The sequence below is a fragment of the Hemicordylus capensis genome, chromosome 5 (assembly GCF_027244095.1).
Source record: "Hemicordylus capensis ecotype Gifberg chromosome 5, rHemCap1.1.pri, whole genome shotgun sequence".
Classification (NCBI taxonomy): domain Eukaryota; kingdom Metazoa; phylum Chordata; class Lepidosauria; order Squamata; family Cordylidae; genus Hemicordylus; species Hemicordylus capensis.
This window is the reverse complement of record NC_069661.1, coordinates 173,568,919-173,586,837: the sequence shown is the minus strand read 5'-3', so window position 1 is coordinate 173,586,837 and position 17,919 is coordinate 173,568,919. Positions and strand designations below refer to the sequence as shown.

The 17,919-nt window shown below is 45.2% G+C and overlaps 1 protein-coding gene across 5 annotated transcripts in view; it reads left to right on the top strand.

Annotated features, from left to right (window-relative positions):
* Nucleotides 1–1,930: 1,930 nt before the first annotated feature.
* The window catches only part of MDFIC (MyoD family inhibitor domain containing), an 81,028-nt gene continuing 65,039 nt past the window's right edge, over nucleotides 1,931–17,919 (top strand). Inside the window, exons 1-2 of one of the 5 annotated variants that reach the window (XM_053257226.1) lie at nucleotides 1,931–2,227; nucleotides 2,561–2,722. In XM_053257226.1, coding sequence (XP_053113201.1) covers nucleotides 2,629–2,722 — 94 coding nt within the window. In that variant the 5' untranslated portion in view covers nucleotides 1,931–2,227; nucleotides 2,561–2,628. The other 4 variants (XM_053257228.1, XM_053257227.1, XM_053257231.1 and 1 more) reach the window with 4 other exon arrangements.

Below are 17,919 nucleotides of genomic sequence, written 5' to 3'. Positions count from 1 at the left end.
CCCTAAATAAATCGGATTGTACCATATTTGGTACAATGATGTCTTTTCATCATTTCCAGACCAAAACTTTGCACAAATTGATACTGTAATGAATTATTCTATATACTGTAGTAATGCAGGTTCCCCACATCAGTCCAAAACTACCACTGGAATGTTTAGCTAGCACCCCATAACAGTTTCATTAACATACCATGTCATCAAAACATGACTTATGTCTGTGTATAGGAGTGGATGGAAACAGGTTTGCTGCTTTTCTTTTCTTTTCTTTTGACACAGGATGAGTGTTCTGAGGCTAGTTTTAGCTCAATGTCCCACTCATGTACACATATTTAAAATAACAGCATATGCAATCATCACAAGTGGTGATTAACATGCAGATTGCATGTGGGTCTGCTCTGAAGTACTTTCCTTATAGCAATTTGGTAAGCCGGATCCATGATATGCACAGATCTACATTTTACATTTTTCTAAAGATTGCCTATTCTGGTAACTGATCCTGCCCACTTCAAATCCAGCTCCATTCCTATGTTGAGCATATCTGACCAAAAGAGCAGGAGGTTGCTTTAACACTGGTGGGTGTGTTTTCTCTGGCTCATTTTATCCCCATCTATTGCTTGATAGGAAGCAAATGGGGTTCTTATTTAGCAGGGCTTCCTTTGAGTCAGCATTTACTTGATTTTAGTTTGAAGGCTCGTGATTTAGTGACACTAGCAGACATCCTGACTACATTTCCTTAAGGAAATCACATTAAAATTAAGGACAAATTAGATATATAAATCAGGATATTAGCCAATATCAACAGTGAAGAAAATTCTTTTCTGTTACCACTGGATAAAAGCAGTACACACCTATTTATCTGGCATTGGATTTATTTATTTATTTATCATATTTATATGCCGGCCCAACCTTATGTCGCTGGACAGTTTACAATTAAAGGCTCCCATGACAGATATTCCAGAAAGACAGTCAAAGGCCATTCCCAGACGGTGATTTTACTTTCCTTCACCACAGATTTACATATCATGCATAATTATGTCAGTCCCTGCGAGCTATCAGGGAGCATTCCATACATGATTTGGGTTTTTCATTGCACATTGGAGCTTTGCCCGATTTATGTCAGGGTAAAAAATTCTGTTTTTTCCTTTTTTTTTTTTTTTTTTTTGCAAATTCAAAATATCCAATATGCCCCTTAACTCTCAGTACTTTTGACCAGCCATGTTCTCATGTGTAAAGATGTGAGTGTCCTAACACACTTATGTCCTAATATGGAGGTTGTGTAGAGAGGCAGTTTGGATGAGCTGTGCCCCCAGAAGCTTAAGGAAGGGAATACATGGTTGCCATCTCAGACTGAAGCTATTCCTTGTTGTTGTTGCTGTTCTAATATTCTTCACAAAAGCAAGCTATTAAAATCTCCCGGATTGCTTTCAACAGTCACCTGGAGTTTGATTTTGACACTCCAGACCAATCCTGGAGGGTTAGAGAGCCCTAATTACATGCTAGTGGTGGGGGAAATGTGTGCACCAAGGTTTTTATTTACACGGGAGCAGGATCAACTGGAAAGCATTATCTGCATTGGACCAAAAAGTGTCTAGTGACACCTAACAAACAAATTGGCTAACATACTTCTTGTGCTAAACCACTTTGGTGGACTAGAGCCCATCTGAAGTGTGGAGTGTTTTCCTCAGCTGGCAGATAAACAGGAGAGCATGAAGGGGGAAAAGTAGATAATGGAGCCCAGAGGCCACAACAATGCCAGAGATAAAGCCTGTGTGCCTATGCAAGCCCAAATGTATTCAACAGCAGCGACTTCCAAGCACACGTATTGGGGCCCAGCCCAGGCCGCTCAGTCTTGTTCTAGAAATGACACGAAACGCGGCTGCCTCTTTTGCTTTTGCTACTGCTGCTGCCAGCCTGAGGAGGCAGGAAATGGGGTGGGGGAAGAGAAGAAGAGCGAGCGAGCAAGACCTGAATTTGGGGGAGGGACGCGAGGGTTGTGCAATGGGCAGAAGTTGAAGGGAGTTTCCCGGCTCTATCTGGGCCAGGGCAAGAGGCTGTCTGGGGGGCGGAGTGCTGTAAGAGCAGCCAACAGCCGCAGGGAAAAGGCGCGCGGGGGCTGGGGGTCGATGTTGTTGGAGCAGCTGGGCTGACTGCCTCGGCTTCGGTTCCTCGTCTCCTTCCACGGGGGGGAAGGAGAGACGACCATTTGCAGCCCGCAAGCAATGCTAAGGTAAGGACGCCCAAGTGTTGCCTTTCGGTGGAGGCAACGGCTGTTTTCCACGCCTTCTCCTGCTCCTGGAGGCCTTCAGGCGGGGTCGGACTTCTTCGCTCTTATTCTCTTCTTCATATTTGTGTTTTGGTTAAAAACGGGGGGGGAGGGGGTACTTTTCTATGGGAGGGAGGAGAAAGTGTCCGAAGTTGGGAATTTCGTTTCTCGCGGCGCATCTCTCGCTCCCCTTTCCCGGTCCTTTGCCTGCAAGTAAGTGAGACTTGTGTGCGCGCGCATGAAATCCATTTGAAAGACTACTTTTTATCCCCCTCTTTCATTTGTTTGTTCCTTCAGGGTCGTGTATTAGGCTTCTGGAAAGGGGGAGTGTAAGCTCTTTATTACTCGGAAGAGAGAGCTGGCAGATGTCCCAAGCGAGAAAACCTCTTCCTCCAGGGCCTGAAGGGCCAGAGCGTGTAGCTCCGGCTGCAAATAGCTTTTTGATCTCGCTCCCTCGAGGTAAGTTGCTTGAAAGTTTCTTTGGAAGTGCAGCGGCGACTTAAGATACAGCTGTGATTGGGTTTTGTTGTATTGGAACGGGAGGGGGAGCGGAAGCACTTTTCCATACCGTATCGCCTTTTCCATATTACATCCTATTCTGGGAGGGCGGGTCAGTTTGCTTCAGACACAAAACACACGATGATGACTGTCTGTGTATCATTTCCCTCCACTTTTCCATTTCAAAACTTAGATGTGTTCAGAGAGAGGTGGCTACTTCTACTGCCTTGCTTTCATGGCCTTCTGTTTATCGTCTCTTTTGCAGCGCCTCCCAGATTCCTGGGAAGGCTGAGGAATGAGTGAGTTCTGTGCACAATGCGTTATTCACATTGTAGGTCTGTTGTAGTTCGAGTTCGACTGACGCTCTTGGAGAAGGTTAGATGCTCTTAGGCCTCCCCGCTCTTTATCTGCAGGCGTTCACATGGGCAAGCGCATGAGCTCCTATTTGTGCTCAGGCATCTGTCTTGTTTTTTAAGGAAGTGTAGTGATTTTGCAGCATGAAGCCTGTACTCTTGTGTATGTGAACTGCTCTCTGTCCCAGCAGCAGGGAAGTTAGGTTTTGGATACCTTCCTCTGAAAATGACACACGAGCTGTTCAGGCCTTTCTCTCCTCTTTAAGAAAATATTTAGACCCTTGGTAGTTTCTTGACTTTTTTTTTTTTTAAAGTTAAATAGTTTCTGAAGACCAGGGATATATTTTTGCACACACAATTGTGTAATTTACAATTGTGTGGTAGTAAACTCATGTGGTGATATTGCTGCAGCAGTAATTTAAAGCTGGAGACACCATTAAGGTATTGAAAATATATCTATACTAGCTGAACCTGCACAGAGCATCTGTGCAGTCGTGAACTGAGCCTGTGGCGCTCCCCGCCACAGCTCCCTCCCTCCCTCGCTCGCTCCCCGCCACAGCTCCCTCCCTCCCTCGCTCGCTCCCCGCCACAGCTCCCTCCCTCCCTCGCTCGCTCCCCGCCAACCCATTCCCTGCTTCACGACCCCATCCGGTAAACTCCCGGGCTTTCCAAAGCGGCTGCCAACACTACTCTCTGGCTGCTGCCTTCTCGCTTTCTGAACTCTCACACGCTGTCAGCCAATTGCTTCTCACTGTCAGCCAATCACTCCTGTCAGCCAGTCACGGGACCAACGGAGCCAGCATGGTATAGTGGCTAGAGTGCTGGACTAGGACCGGGGAGACCCGAGTTCAGATCCCCATTCAGCCATGATACTAGCTGGGTGACTCTGGGCCAGTCACTCTCTCAGCCTAACCTACTTCACAGGGTTGTTGTGAGGAGAAACGTAAGTGTGTAGTACACCACTCCTTGGAGGAAGAGCGGGATAGAAAATGTAAAATAAATAAATAAAATCACCTCTTTTCTGCCACATCCCCATGCATCATTCTCCCCCCGACAACTCTGTCTCTCACTCTTCCCCCCCCCAACTCTCTCGCTTGCTCTCCCCCACAGAACTCTCTTGCTTGCTTTCTTCCTCCCAAACTCTTGTTTGCCTTTGTCGACCTGTCATTGTCCAGCTGTCCTTCAGTCTCCATTTCTCCACCAGCAGGTGTGGCGGGCGGACACTAACAATGACCTCCCTGCCGCCCAACCGCTTTCTGCAGTGCCCTCGTGCTGGCCTCAAGCTCCTTGGCGTGTTTTGAGGCAGCGAACCGCCACCCGCCCCCTTCTGCCCAATTCCCTGGTGCTTTATGTAGCAATCCACCACAACCCCCTTCCGTCCCCTGTCCCCGAACTCCCTGTTTCACGACCCCAGCCAGAAAGCTCCCTCCTGATGGGGTGTGTGGCGGGCGGGCAGTAACAACGGCCGCCCTGCTGGCCCTCTGCTTTCCGCAGCACCTTCGTGCAGCCAAGCCCAGCCAGCAAACTCCCTCCCGATGGCGCCTGTGGCAGGCGGGCACTAACAATGGCCTCCCTGCCGCCCAAATGCTTTCCGCAGCGCCCTCAAGCTCCTTGGTGAGTTTTGAGGTGGCCTCAAGCTCCCTGTCGTGTTTTGAGACGGTGAACCGCCACCCACCCCATTCTGCTGAATTCTCTGGCAGAATTCCCTGGCCTTCCACAAAATCCATCCCAGTCCCCAAACCCTCTGCTTCATGATCCCAGCTGGCAAACTCCCTGGCTCTCTGAAGTGGCCGCCTGCACTCCTCTCCAGCTGCTGCCTTCTCGCTTTCCTCTCGCACTCTCAGCCAAATGCCTCCCCACCCTCTGTCAGCCAATCGCTTCCTTTCCTACCCCCACTGTCAGCCAATTGCCTCCTTTCTGCCACGTCCCCACGCATGGCCCATCATAGAGAAATAAGTATATAGATGTAATATTTAAAAATACCCCCTCCAAGGTCCCTTCCAGTTCGTAAAATTGTAATGCATGTGTTTAAATGCATCACACCTATCATGTTGTTAAGACTCAACTTTGTAAAACGCACATAGCTCAATCTTTGGCAAGTTACTCAAAAGTAAGTGCATGACAATTTTCTTTAGAAAATATCTAGGCCCATTCTCTATTTAAAGTTGCAAAGCAGTGTACAATAAAATGACAAAATAATTCAGCAGTGTGGTTAAAACAGCACTAAAACAGCAATGTAGATATTTCTAGAAGGCCTGCGAAAATCAAAAAGTTTTTGCCTAAACACCTAAAGAACAATATATGTACCAGGTGAATGTCATTTGGGAAAGAATTTCATAAGAGAGGCACCACATTTCAGAAGATCCTCATCCCATTTCCCACCTGTTACTACCTCACCTCCAAAGGCAGGTACACCCAGATGAAGACCTCTGAATGGTGCACGAGTAGGAACAAGTGGGAGCAGTCATTCCTTTTAAGTGAGAGTGTGGAGAGGATCTCAGCTCTATCCATGCATACTGGAATAGGAGCTCTCATTGAACATGGTAGGATTTACCGTATTTTACGGACTATAAGACGCTACCGACTATAAGACGCACCTTAATTTTAATCCAGTTTTTCAGAGTTTTAACATATTAAACTGTTAAAACATATAAGACGCTCCTGAATTTTGGGGGATATTTTTCGAGGAAAAAAGTGAGTCTTATAGTCCATAAAATACGGTACTTCTAACATGCATAGTGCATAAGTTTTGATGATAGTGGTCTGCTTGCATGAGTGTCTTTCAGAGGGAGTGATGGGACTCACAGATCACTTCTTCTGTTGCCAGATAAATGTGACTTTTCTAATTTAAGGGCAGAAAAATGTGCATAAGTCCTGCCTCCTATGTTAATATGTCTCACACATGTACATGACTTGTGAGCATTTATTTGCAAAGGTAAAAACTAGTTACTTCTGTGCTGGCACAGACGTTAGCATATGCAGAGTTGGATTACTTGGATATGTTTTGTCCCTCCTTTAAATGTAGGCCTCATATTTCCCAATCACTTTAGTCTCAGTCTTATAAAATGCTGAATGTTTTTATTGAAGGTTTTCCTACAAATTTCATGCATCTTCCTATGAAAGAATGGCATACCATGCAATTTTACATTCATCTTGTAATGTTGCAGTTGCGCAAGAGTGCAAATTGTTGAGGAATTGAGCAGCTGGAGTTGTGCAATGATGTGGCCATTGAAAATAATGGCTATACCATTTCACAATTCTGGCTGAGTACTTTTTGCTATTGTGCTCTTGTGCAACTGCACAAATGCAACATTACAAGATGAATGTAAAGTTGCATGGTATGATGGCTGACCTCTGCAAACATCCAAACTCTTCTAATGGCATATTTTGTGTGTTTAAAAGGTACAAAGAGTTCATCCTTGATATAATTTTAGAGAGTCATCATATGCCCCACCACTAGAAGAATTAGACCTGTGTTTCTTAGGCTGAAGCAGTTCTTGGTACCTAGTTTACTTAAAATTCATGGAGATGCAAACTAGACAAACACATACAAAATGATGGTACATTAATTTCCAATTGATTTGCTGCTTACAGTGCCTTAAATGAACCTTAAAGCTAAAAACTAAGATATACCAGTTTCTCCCCAAAGAATTAGTATACAGGCAATCCCTATAAAGATTGTATTGCCATTTAATTTTTAGGTTTCATGAACAATTTGTATCATCTCATTGCATTTATAGTTACTAGTATAAGAACATGGTTTGTGAAAACTGCTTAATGCCAGAGTTGAAGGAATAGTCTGAGCACCTTTCTTTTGAAGTGATATCTGAGGCCCAAACTACACTAGGTAGCAAACTTGCTTCTTTAAAGTAGGTCTGCCCCATTCACATGTAAAGTACAGAATGAAGCTGTGATTTCAGGTGCTGGAGTATGGGAATGCACTGGATCATCCCTCTGCTGCTCTTGCCTTTCAGTCTCTTTCTCTAGTGCTTTTCTCCCAGCAGACCTCTAATACCAGAAGTGTACCTGGTTGGAAGAAGACCACCTGGTGCAAGAAAGCCATGGGGAAGGAGAAGGTTCAGTAGCTCCTTTAGACTTCTAAATTGCACTCCCACCCTCATTTTACACACACATAGGGCAGATCTGCATTTAAAGAGTTTAAAGAGAGCAGATTGTGACTGGCATGTGTAATGTGGGCCTGAAAGCAATGGTGGCTAGTAGTGACTCTGAAGTTGCTGGGGCTGTATCCTACTTCCCACACTGGGACTTACACAGCACTAATGAAGAGAAGAATGCCTTTTAAAACATGCACACTGACAAGATCTCTTCATTGAGAAACTACTTTATACTCACCTTTGCATAGGAAGAATGGTTTCTGTGTGAGAAGACATGAGCATGATTCCAGAAAAAAATTGAGTCTCAGCGCTTCATGCTTAGACATATGGCATACATTTCTGAGCCTGCATGTCTTTAACAGGAATACACACATACATATTGTTAAAACAGGAAATATGTAAAGTACAGGTGAAACTCGGAAAATTAGAATATCGTGCAAAAGTCCATTAATTTCAGTAATGCAAATTAAAAGGTGAAACTGATATATGAGACAGACGCATTACATGCAAAGCGAGATAAGTCAAGCCTTAATTTGTTATAATTGTGATGATCATGGCGTACAGCTCATGAAAACCCCAAATCCACAATCTCAGAAAATTAGAATATTACATGGAACCAAGAAGACAAGGATTGAAGAATAGAACAATATTGGACCTCTGAAAAGTATAAGCATGCATATGTATTCAGTACTTGGTTTGGGCCCCTTTTGCAGCAATTACTGCCTCAATGCGGCGTGGCATGGATGCTATCAGCCTGTGGCACTGATGAGGTATTATGGAAGACCAGGATGCTTCATTAGCGGCCTTCAGCAATTCTGCATTGTTTGGTCTCATGTCTCTCATCCTTCTCTTGGCAATGCCCTATAGATTCTCTATGGGGTCAGGCCAGGCGAGTTTGCTGGCCAGTCAAGCACAGTACACTGTATACTTTTCAGAGGTCCGATATTGTTCTATTCTTCAATCCTTGTCTTATTGGTTCCATGTAATCTAATTTTCTGAGATTGGAGATTTGGGGTTTTCATGAGCTGTACGCCATGATCATCACAATTATAACAAATTAAGGCTTGACTTCTCTTGCTTTGCATGTAATGCGTCTGTCTCATATATCAGTTTCACCTTTTAATTTGCATTACTGAAATTAATGGACTTTTGCACGATATTCTAATTTTCCGAATTTCACCTGTATTTTTGAAGGGAATGTTTGCATAAAGTGTGTTTAACATCCCCCCCCCCCCAATACACACAACCAATTCAGCTTCTCAAAAATCAAACCCATTTCCCCCCTTAGAACTGAAATAACTACTTTCAACCACATGGACAAGGAGAAGAATTCAGCTTGAGCCACGGTCCATTGGAGCATAGCTTCTGAACCCCTTTTCAGCAGTAGCTCAATTCTAGAGATGTGGCACACTACTCTCTGACTATGTGCAGAATACTTCTTGTTGCTGAATAATTTCAATTAGCCTCCATATATCAGGGCTTGGGAATCTCTTCCAAACTGGCGATTGTGGGAGATAGGCTGTTAGTCCAGGTGATATCTGATTCCAGACAAGCTTAAGATTCCATACTTTGCATTTTAGAAGTTCAGTGACAGAGTATTCATAGAGGCAGTCCAAAATAAGCTGCAACGTCTGGTTCTTTGCCAACACTGAGAAACCACAACAGACTTCCTCTTAATGGGTGGCTAGCGTTTGGACTATTCTCTGTCACAGACTCATATTCTTTCCTTACCACTCCAAAAGATGAAACAATACAAGTGACTATCCTCACTCCTAGTTATCAATTTAAATACCAAAAACTGATTAAATGAATCCTAAAGTGCAGTCTCACTTAGAAAAATTATCTCAGTAGGCAACATCCAAGCTAAGTTAATGATGATCAAGTCCCACTGAAGTTTATGGCACTTAAGTTAGTCCTAACTAGTTGCATTGATTTCAGCAGTACTTAGTCATGATTAACTAGTCTGCATATTGCCCAGTCGAGCTGTACTTTGGAGCATCTGATGCCAGTGAATCTGCAGCCCCCTGCCAGTGCTGCTTGATGATAGCCCCTCCCACCACAGCTATCTCAATGCCGTTCCTTACATTTCCAGTACTGAGAGGGGAAGCTCTTCTTCAGGAACAGGAGTCTCTGGTCCCAGCTGGAAAAGGCACGTGGGCACGTTGGGGAGGCGTAGTTTGCAGTTTTGGGATGCTTCTGGACCCAGCTCTGTCCTTGGAGGCCCAGGTGGCAGTGGTGTGCAGGAGTGCCTTTTACCAACTATGGCTGATATGCCAGTTGTGACCCTATTTGGAGAAGTCAAACTTTACCTCAGCCACTTGTACGTTGGTGATGTCATCCAGATTGGATTACTGCAAAATGTGAAGATTGGATTACTGCAAAATGTGATTACGGCTCTATGTGAAGCTGCCCTTGAAGGGAGTTCAGAAGCTTCAACTGGTCCAGAATGCTGCCACAAGGATGCTTGTAGGTGTCACTTCTTGAGTATTACACCTGTCCTGTGGCAGCTTCACTGCCTGAGCGTTTGCTTTTGAGCCAGATTGAAAGTACTGGTTTTGACCTTTAAAGCCCTACACGACTTGGGGCCAGGGTATCTCTCAACCGTATTCACCAGTACAAATCTGCCAGTGCCTTTCGTTCATCATCTTTGTGCCCTGTTCCTGTGCCTCACCATTGTCTGAGATTCAGTTGGTGGGGACAAGAGACAGGGGCTTCTCAGCTGTGGCACCTCTGCTCTGGAATGCCCTCCCAGAAGGGCTTCGCCATGCTTCCTCAGGGTTTAAAAAAAAAGATCTTAAAACCTGCTTGTGTAGAGAGGCTTTTAAATGCTTTTTAAAATACAGTGTGATGGGTTTTTAATTGGGTCTGTTTTAACTGATTTTATTCTACATTGTGTTTTATTTGTTTCATTGTTTTGTTTTACTATGCAAAACTTTTATTGTTTTACTATTGTGTCAGTCTCCCTGAGCAGTATTGTACTGAGCGAGGGGCAGGATATAAATATTTTAAATAAATAAATATAATAGTTTCTTTCAGCATTATTCCTCTGGGGAAGATGCTCAGAGGAACTGCAGTTCCTAGATGCCTGCACGCACCTTCCCAGCAAGGCCTGTGGGCTCCCATTCCTGTAGAAGAGGTGCCCCCCCCCATTACTGAGGTAGCTTGTTTGGGGGCTCCCAGGAGCTTCCCTATACCTTGATTGGAGCTACAGGCTTGTAGTTTCCATTTTTTGCCTTTCAGAACTCATGGGCTCATGGGCTCACCATTTGATTAGCATGAGCTAACTCATGGGGTATGTCACTTGGCATACTTGGGAAAGGTGCCCCTAGGTCAAGTCAAACCTGGGACTGCAGGAGGACTATCCCTATGTTTGCCTCCCTGATTAGTTTACAGGTGGGGAAGCCAAAGAAGACCCAAGTTAATTAATTGCTATTCTTCTCAGGAACTAGCCAAATACTCACCCCCTATGTTGGCACATCGATCAATTCAATCTTATCACCTTTGCAGGAAAAAATAGATAAGAGTAACCTTCTCCTCCTTCTCTAACAAAGTACTAACGTCTAGCTCGAGGTCACAGGAAGCAAGCTTGTTAAAACATTCCTAGATACTTCCAAGGTCTCCTGAAGACATGACATAAGCAATGATGCATCTGTTCCATTTCAATCCACACAGATTTCTCAAACCTATTCACCCATTTTGCTGAAAGAGTACAGCCAGTAAAGCTGCACAGGACATGGATGAACTCCTTTGTCCCTCCCTATTGTTGCTTTTGTCAACAGAACGGTGTGGTCAGCATGCCGCCTCAGGGCAAGATTCTGCCTATTTCTAGCCAAGAAACAGTCAATCAGTGTATCTCTTTCTCAAATTCACCAGTTGCATGTCCATATGTTTGGACATTAGCCGCTCTGTCTTGCCTTTCCTGGACTCTTGCTCCTATTTGGCTTGTCGCCTCTGGATTGGCCCCTTGTCCAAGCCCGATTTGCACAGCATACTTGGCTGTGAGATACTGGTCTCCAGAGATCAGATCCCCTTTGGATTTTGCTGGTTCCAGGACCCTTGCTTTGCCCCTGGGTCCCCATTCTTGTCTTTTGCCTTCTTGCCTGTCCCAGCTGAGAGAGGTCCCTCAGCATCGGTTGAGCTACCAGGGTCCATTCATCCCACTGGACGGATTTAGGTAGTATAACTAATCTCTGCTCCAAGATCTCTTGCTCCCCTCCTTTCCTGTTCCTTCTGAAGTCTAAAGCTGTTCTCTAAAACCGTTTTTCTGGTCAGCCTTGAGTGGGCTTAATTTGAATCTCAATCCAAATTGCTTCATTGTGAGCCATAATTTAGTCGTATTGATTTGTTTGTTTTACTCATTAAGTATTGCATTGCCTATTAATCATATTTCATTTCCTGTACCCCAGACCCCAAAATAAACCTGATTCTATTTTTGAACTACACATTCTCTGTCAGTTTTTTCCAGGACTGAAGCTTTGCACAAATTTATTCTGAGGTGGGCTGCTCCATTCACGCTTGCTAGTTCCCCACAGAAGCCCGAAATGTAGCCAGGGGTGTTTGCCAATTCCCCAGGAGCAGTACCATTACCTACCCCTCCCCCCACCGCATGCCAGAAATGTGAAGAATTGTGTAGAGATGGTGGCAGTGGCTGACACGTGGTGTGTGTGTGTGTGTGTGTGTGTGTGCACTGCAGATTCGTAGTCATCGGACCTGGCATTTACTTGTGTGTAGGGGTTTAGCTAATAAAATGTGCAGCACAGGATGGGAGACCATGTCCAACACCTCAGCCAGGGAAGAGATAAGCTCTAATATGTAGCTCAGATTGAGGCAAGGGGGAGAGGAACCTAAGTTAGCCACCAGATGGCTTGAGTTCTCTCTCCTTTCTTTTTGGAATGCACAGTCAGCTCCATTTGGTAGGTGGTAGGCTGTTATCTTTCTGCATGAGGGAGCAACTGTGTTTGCCTTCGTAGGAGAAGGAGCTAACCTGTGCCAAAGTTTGGGCTGAGAGATAACAGCACATCTTTTTTTGCTGTGGACAGATTATGTGTGTGTGTAAGAGAATGTCTGGCTGCATTCCAGAGAGAGACAAATCAGGCTGAGTAATCATGTGACTTGCTCTGTGAATTCCTGAGTGCCAGTTTAAATTTGAACTGAAAGTTAATTTGGAGAACCTAAATGAGAGATTGAGCTTGTATTTTACTGTATTGTTGCCCCATGCACCTATTTGTAAAGGGCTCCATCTTTCAGCCCATAATGCAAGACTTGCTGTTGCCTAAAAGTGATCAGACTCCTAGGTCCTGTTTGCACATGGTGTGAAACCTTGGGTAGATGAACCTGAGGTTAATCTGTGAAGCTGAGAATCATGCTGCAGACGATTGACTAATTGCGGTTTGGTAATCTCTGGTTTCTGGGCAGAGGAACCCCTTTCCTGGGAACCCCTGGCAAAATGTCAGCACGCTTGTGAAAGCTGCAACCGTTGGCTGTGATGTTATTGGGGATGTGCTCAGTGTGATGGTGCCTTTTCGGCAGTGTGTGCCCACCCTCAGCAGGGCGAAGAAACTTTAACCCTTTCCTCACGTTGCTCGCACCACTGTCTTCTGCAGTTGGAGAGGAAGGATCTTGTGGCCCCCCTCTTCCCTCCCCTGAGAAGAGAGGATTGGGCCCCTCTCTTCCCACTTGAACTGGCTAAAAATAGACTGTTCAAGTGATTGTTCTACTTTTTCTCATATGTTCGCAGAATGAGGTTGTTACTGGCAATGGCCATTTGTGACACACCTACACAAGCCCATCCTACAACAGATATGCCACGAGATGCATGACCTCCCCTCCCCATTTCTCCAGGAACTTCTGTTTTGTTCATCCCCCTAGACCCCTATCCCATGCATGAGTGCTTATGTGTGGATGGATATGATGAGACCGCTAGGAAGAGGGCAAAATTACTTAGGATTTGCCCCTTGGATTTTTGTCACTATTCTATTTTTTGTACAAGTTGGTAGGGGAAGGGAGGCCTAACCCTTTTCCCTGGGTGCAAACAAGCTTGGTCTTGGCCAAACCTCATGAGAAGAACTGTCTATCTAGAGCAGGATTAAATCACACAAGAAATTCTTCTTGTGCAACCAAGACTTTGCTGCAGTATATGGCCTAGCCGATACTGATTAGCCTGGGTCGTAGGATTGCTCTCCAGTTTCTCCTTGTCTGCCCACCCAACCCAGAACCGCTCAAACACCCAAAGTGGCCCGGACTACTTTTAAGTCTGGAAGGTTTGGGTGGAAGAGAGAAGGTGCATAGTATGAGTTCTATTGTTAACCAGTGGTGCTGGGAGCCCCACAATAGCGGGGGGAGCGGGGCTATAGTTGAAAGGTTTACCTCATGAGAAGGCAGACAGAGCTCAAACACATTAGTGTTTCTTTTTTCTCTGGTGGACTCGCCCTCATGAGAAGCTACCCCTCCCCCCACTGGCTGGCATGAGGAGAAGAGTCTTTCTCACTGCTTTGCCTAGGGTGGTGGCACCCTTGGTTACAGTGAGGATCCTTTGCTTGCCTTAACATACATAGCCCCTCCTAGGAAGTCAAGAAGATCTGTTCCTGCAGTATCAGACGAACAGGCCTGGCCCTTCCATGAGGTCTGGCCAAGACCAAGCTTGCTTGCACCCAGGGGAAAGGGCTAGGCCTCCCTTCCCCTACCAGGGCATATCCCTCAGTCTGGTGCCCCCCCCACCTTTGTGTCCAAAGAAACCACACTCCATTGATGAGACTGAGAGGCCCAGGAATGGGGTTATATTGGGTGTCAGGTCAATAAAAGGGTTCCTTGCATGTGTGCCTATTCTTTTTTTTCTTTTTAAAGCATGCCTTCCCCAATGGTGTTTTGGCCCTTTAAATTCAGGGAAGCAGCATCCCTGTTGCCAGGCAGCAGCAGGAGGAGCAAGGGGACAGCAGAGGGACATTGGCTCCGCGAGGCAGTGAGCAAGAAATGGGGCAGCCCTAGAACTGAGCCATCCTCTCTATGGAGGCGGGAGGAGCTTGTGCACAAAACCCAGGTTATGGTGGGTGGCAGAATTTGGATTCCACTATGTTGCCTTCTAACCAGGTTTCAGCAGGGAAACTCACTACAAATCAAAGATTCAAATTCAGGTTTGTGAGCAGAAACGGAGCCATGGTTGGGTGACAAAACCGGAGCTTCATGCTTTTGGATGATCACAAAGTCAAAACTCTGGCACATTTAACTCTGGTTTGGCATGTCTGAATGGGGCCCTAGTTTATCTGTAGCCTACCTAGGTTGAACAGTATTCCACAAGATCAGTACACACACACACACACACAGAGCCCTGGGATTTGGTAATGCGGAGAATGATAGAGAATTGGATTTCACAATTGTTTTTAAAGGAAGTTTGTCAGCCTATAAACTCATTAGTGTAAATTATGTTGTAACTCTAGATTTGTAAGCATGAAATTTAATAGAACAAGAGAGGAAATTGAAATATGCCACCATGATTCTGAAGAAACAAATATTCTCCATTGTAAGATTATACTTTGGGCAGAGATGTTTGTCTGAATTGAAAACCTATTTTGTGTTTGTCTTGGGCTTTGCTGTGGCAATGTATGAGTTTACTCACTTCTCAGAAACCCCAAGTTTCACAACTGTCATTTTCCCCAAATATTCCTACGTCACATTTTACTGGCAGTGCTCTAATATTAGAGTAATACGGTTTTACTAAGACTTCTCAGATTTATTAAACCGTACTGTTTGAGTGAGTAGTATCTTCTGATGATTATATTGTGTGATTTCCTATGTTACCTGGTTTATCTTGACTGTGTTAAAGAGTCGTCAATTTCTTAGTATCAACTACTAAAAAGATCTTGAGAATTGGATTACGCAGAGTACACTTCTGCTTTCAGTTTCATGTACTTTTTTTTTTTTTTTTAGTAAAGATGATTAATGCCCACATGACAATGACTCATATTCACTCCATCTGAAGTATTTATTTATTTATTTATTTAACATATTTTTATACTACCCAAAACTTAGTCTCTGGGTGGTTTACAACAAAACAAAAAACATTAGTTAAAACAAAAACAAGAACACAACAATTTTTTTAAACAATATTTTAAAACAGCTTTAAAACCATTAAAAGCATTAAAACAATACTAATTAAAAGCCTGGGTGAACAGAAGCATCTTTAAAGACTTATTAGAAGCTGTCAGAGATGGGGAGGCTCTTATTTCACTAGGGAGTGTATTCCAAAGCCTCGGGACAGCAGCGGAGAAGGCCCATCCCTGAGTAGCCATCAGATGAGCCGGTGGCAAATGCAGACGGACCTCTCCTGATGATCGCGGTGGGGTTCATGACAAAGACGTTCTCTTAAATACCCAGGGCCCAAGCTGTTTAGGGCCTTATAGGTCATAATCAACACCTTGTATTTTGCCCAGAAACATATCGGCAGCCAGTGTAGTTCCTTCAATACTGGGAGTAATATGGTCTCCCTGAGATGACCCAGAGACCAACCTGGTTGCCGCATTCTGGACCAACTGTAGTTTTCGGACTACGTACAAGGGAAGACCCACATAGAGCACATTGCAGTAATCCAGTCTGGAGGTTACCAGCGGATGTACCACTGTTTTGAGGTTGTTCATCTCAAGAAATGGACGCAGCTGGTGTATCAGCCGAAGCTGATAGAAGGCACTTCTAGCCACTACTTCAGCCTGGGACACCAGAGAGAGGCTTGGATTCAGAAGCACCCCTAGACTGTGTACATGTTCCTTCTGGGGAAGTGTGACCCCATCCAGAACAGGCCAATCAAAACTGCTTCTCGAGTTTCGACCCCACACAATGAGTACCTCCGTCTTATCTAGTTTCAGTCTCAGTTTGTTATCCCTCATCCAGCCCATCACCGACTCCCGGCAGGCATTTAGAGAGGTAATGCCCTCTCTTGATGATGCTAAAATCGAGAAATTGATTTGGGTCTCATCAGCATACTGATAGCACCCTGCACCATATTTCCTGATGATCTCTCCGAGCGGTTTCATGTAGATGTTAAACAACATCAGAGACAATATGGAGCTCTGAGGGACACCATACAAAAGTTCAGATTTTGAAGAAAAGCAGTATACAAGGGATGCCATCTGGAACCTGCCCGAGAGGTACGAGTGGAATCACTGCAAAGCAGTGCCTCCAACTCCCAACCCCCTCAGACGTTCCAGAAGCATACTATGGTCGATAGTATTGAAAGCCGCTGGGAGATCCAAAGGACCAACAGAGTCATACTTCCTCTGTCAATTCCCAATTGGAGATCATCCATCAGGCTGACCAAAGCAGTCTCCACCCCATAGCTAGCCCAAAAGCCAGTTTCTACCAAGACTGTCTGGAGCTGGGAGGCCACCACCCTCTCAGTTACCTTGCCCAGCCACGGAAGGTTGGAGACAGGCCTGTAGTTGCTCAACTTTGAGGCATCCAAGGTAGGCTTCTTCAGAAGCGGTCTAATAATGTCCTTCTTAAGACAAAGAGGCATCCTACCTTTCCTCAGAGACGCATTTATAATCTTTACCAGGCCTTCTACAACAGCCCCCCTGCCACATAGTATAAGCTATGTTGGGCAAGGGTCAAGAGAACAGGTGGTAGGCTGCACTGTTCCGATCAGCTTGTCCACATCCTCAGGAGTTACAAACTGGAACTGATCCAACCAAATCACATAAGAGAAGTCACTGGACACCTCCACATCAAACACTGAAGTAATTGTGGAGATGGAGTCTAAGTCGGCCTGAATACGAGAGATTTCCCCCACAAATAATTCGTTAAACACATCACAGCGGGTAATCGATGGTTCCAGATTCTGATTCAAGGGAGGAGGGGCACACACTATCCCTCTCACAACCCTGAACAACTCCGCCAGACATGAACTTGCGGATGCAATATGGGCAGAAAAGAATAGCTTCTTTGCCGCATGTATCGCCTGAGCATAGGTCTTCAAATGAACTCTATGTTGCAATCTGTCAGATTCCAGCTGAGTCTTTTTCCACTTGTGCTCCAGTCATCTACCTTGCTGCTTCAGCCCCTGTAATTCTTCCGTATACCAAGCGGCCAATTTTGAAGCGGGTCGGAGAGGATGCTTAGGAGCAATCATTTCTACTGCCCAGGTGAGTTTGCTGTTCCAATTCTCCACCAGGGCATCAACAGGATTGCTGGCAGAGCCAACACTAGATTCCTCCAAGGCTTCTTGAAATCCTATAGGATCTAATAATCTTCTCAGGTGACCATCCTAGTAGGTCCCCCTGCGAAGGTGGGAAGTGACTGTGAGTCCAACCTTAACCAGATGGTGGTCCGTCCATGACAGTGGGGAAATGACAGGATTGCCCACCCTTGGAACACCACCCTGATCAGAGTGAAAGACCAAATCAAGCGTGTGACCAGCAATGTGCATCGGTCCCAGTTGAGATAGGCCCATAGTTGTCATGGCCACTATGAACTCCTGAGCTGCCCTGGACAAATTGGTCCCAAAATGGACATTGAATTCTCTTAGCACCGCAAGCCTGGGGGACTCCAACACCAAGTACGAGACCAAGTCCGTCAGCTCATTTAGCGACTCTCTTGAGCAGCACGGCGATCAGTACACCAGCAGAAGTCCCAGTCTATCCCTGGTCCCCAAACTTAAGTACACACATTCGATATGATTTGACACTTTAACAGGGATCCTGTT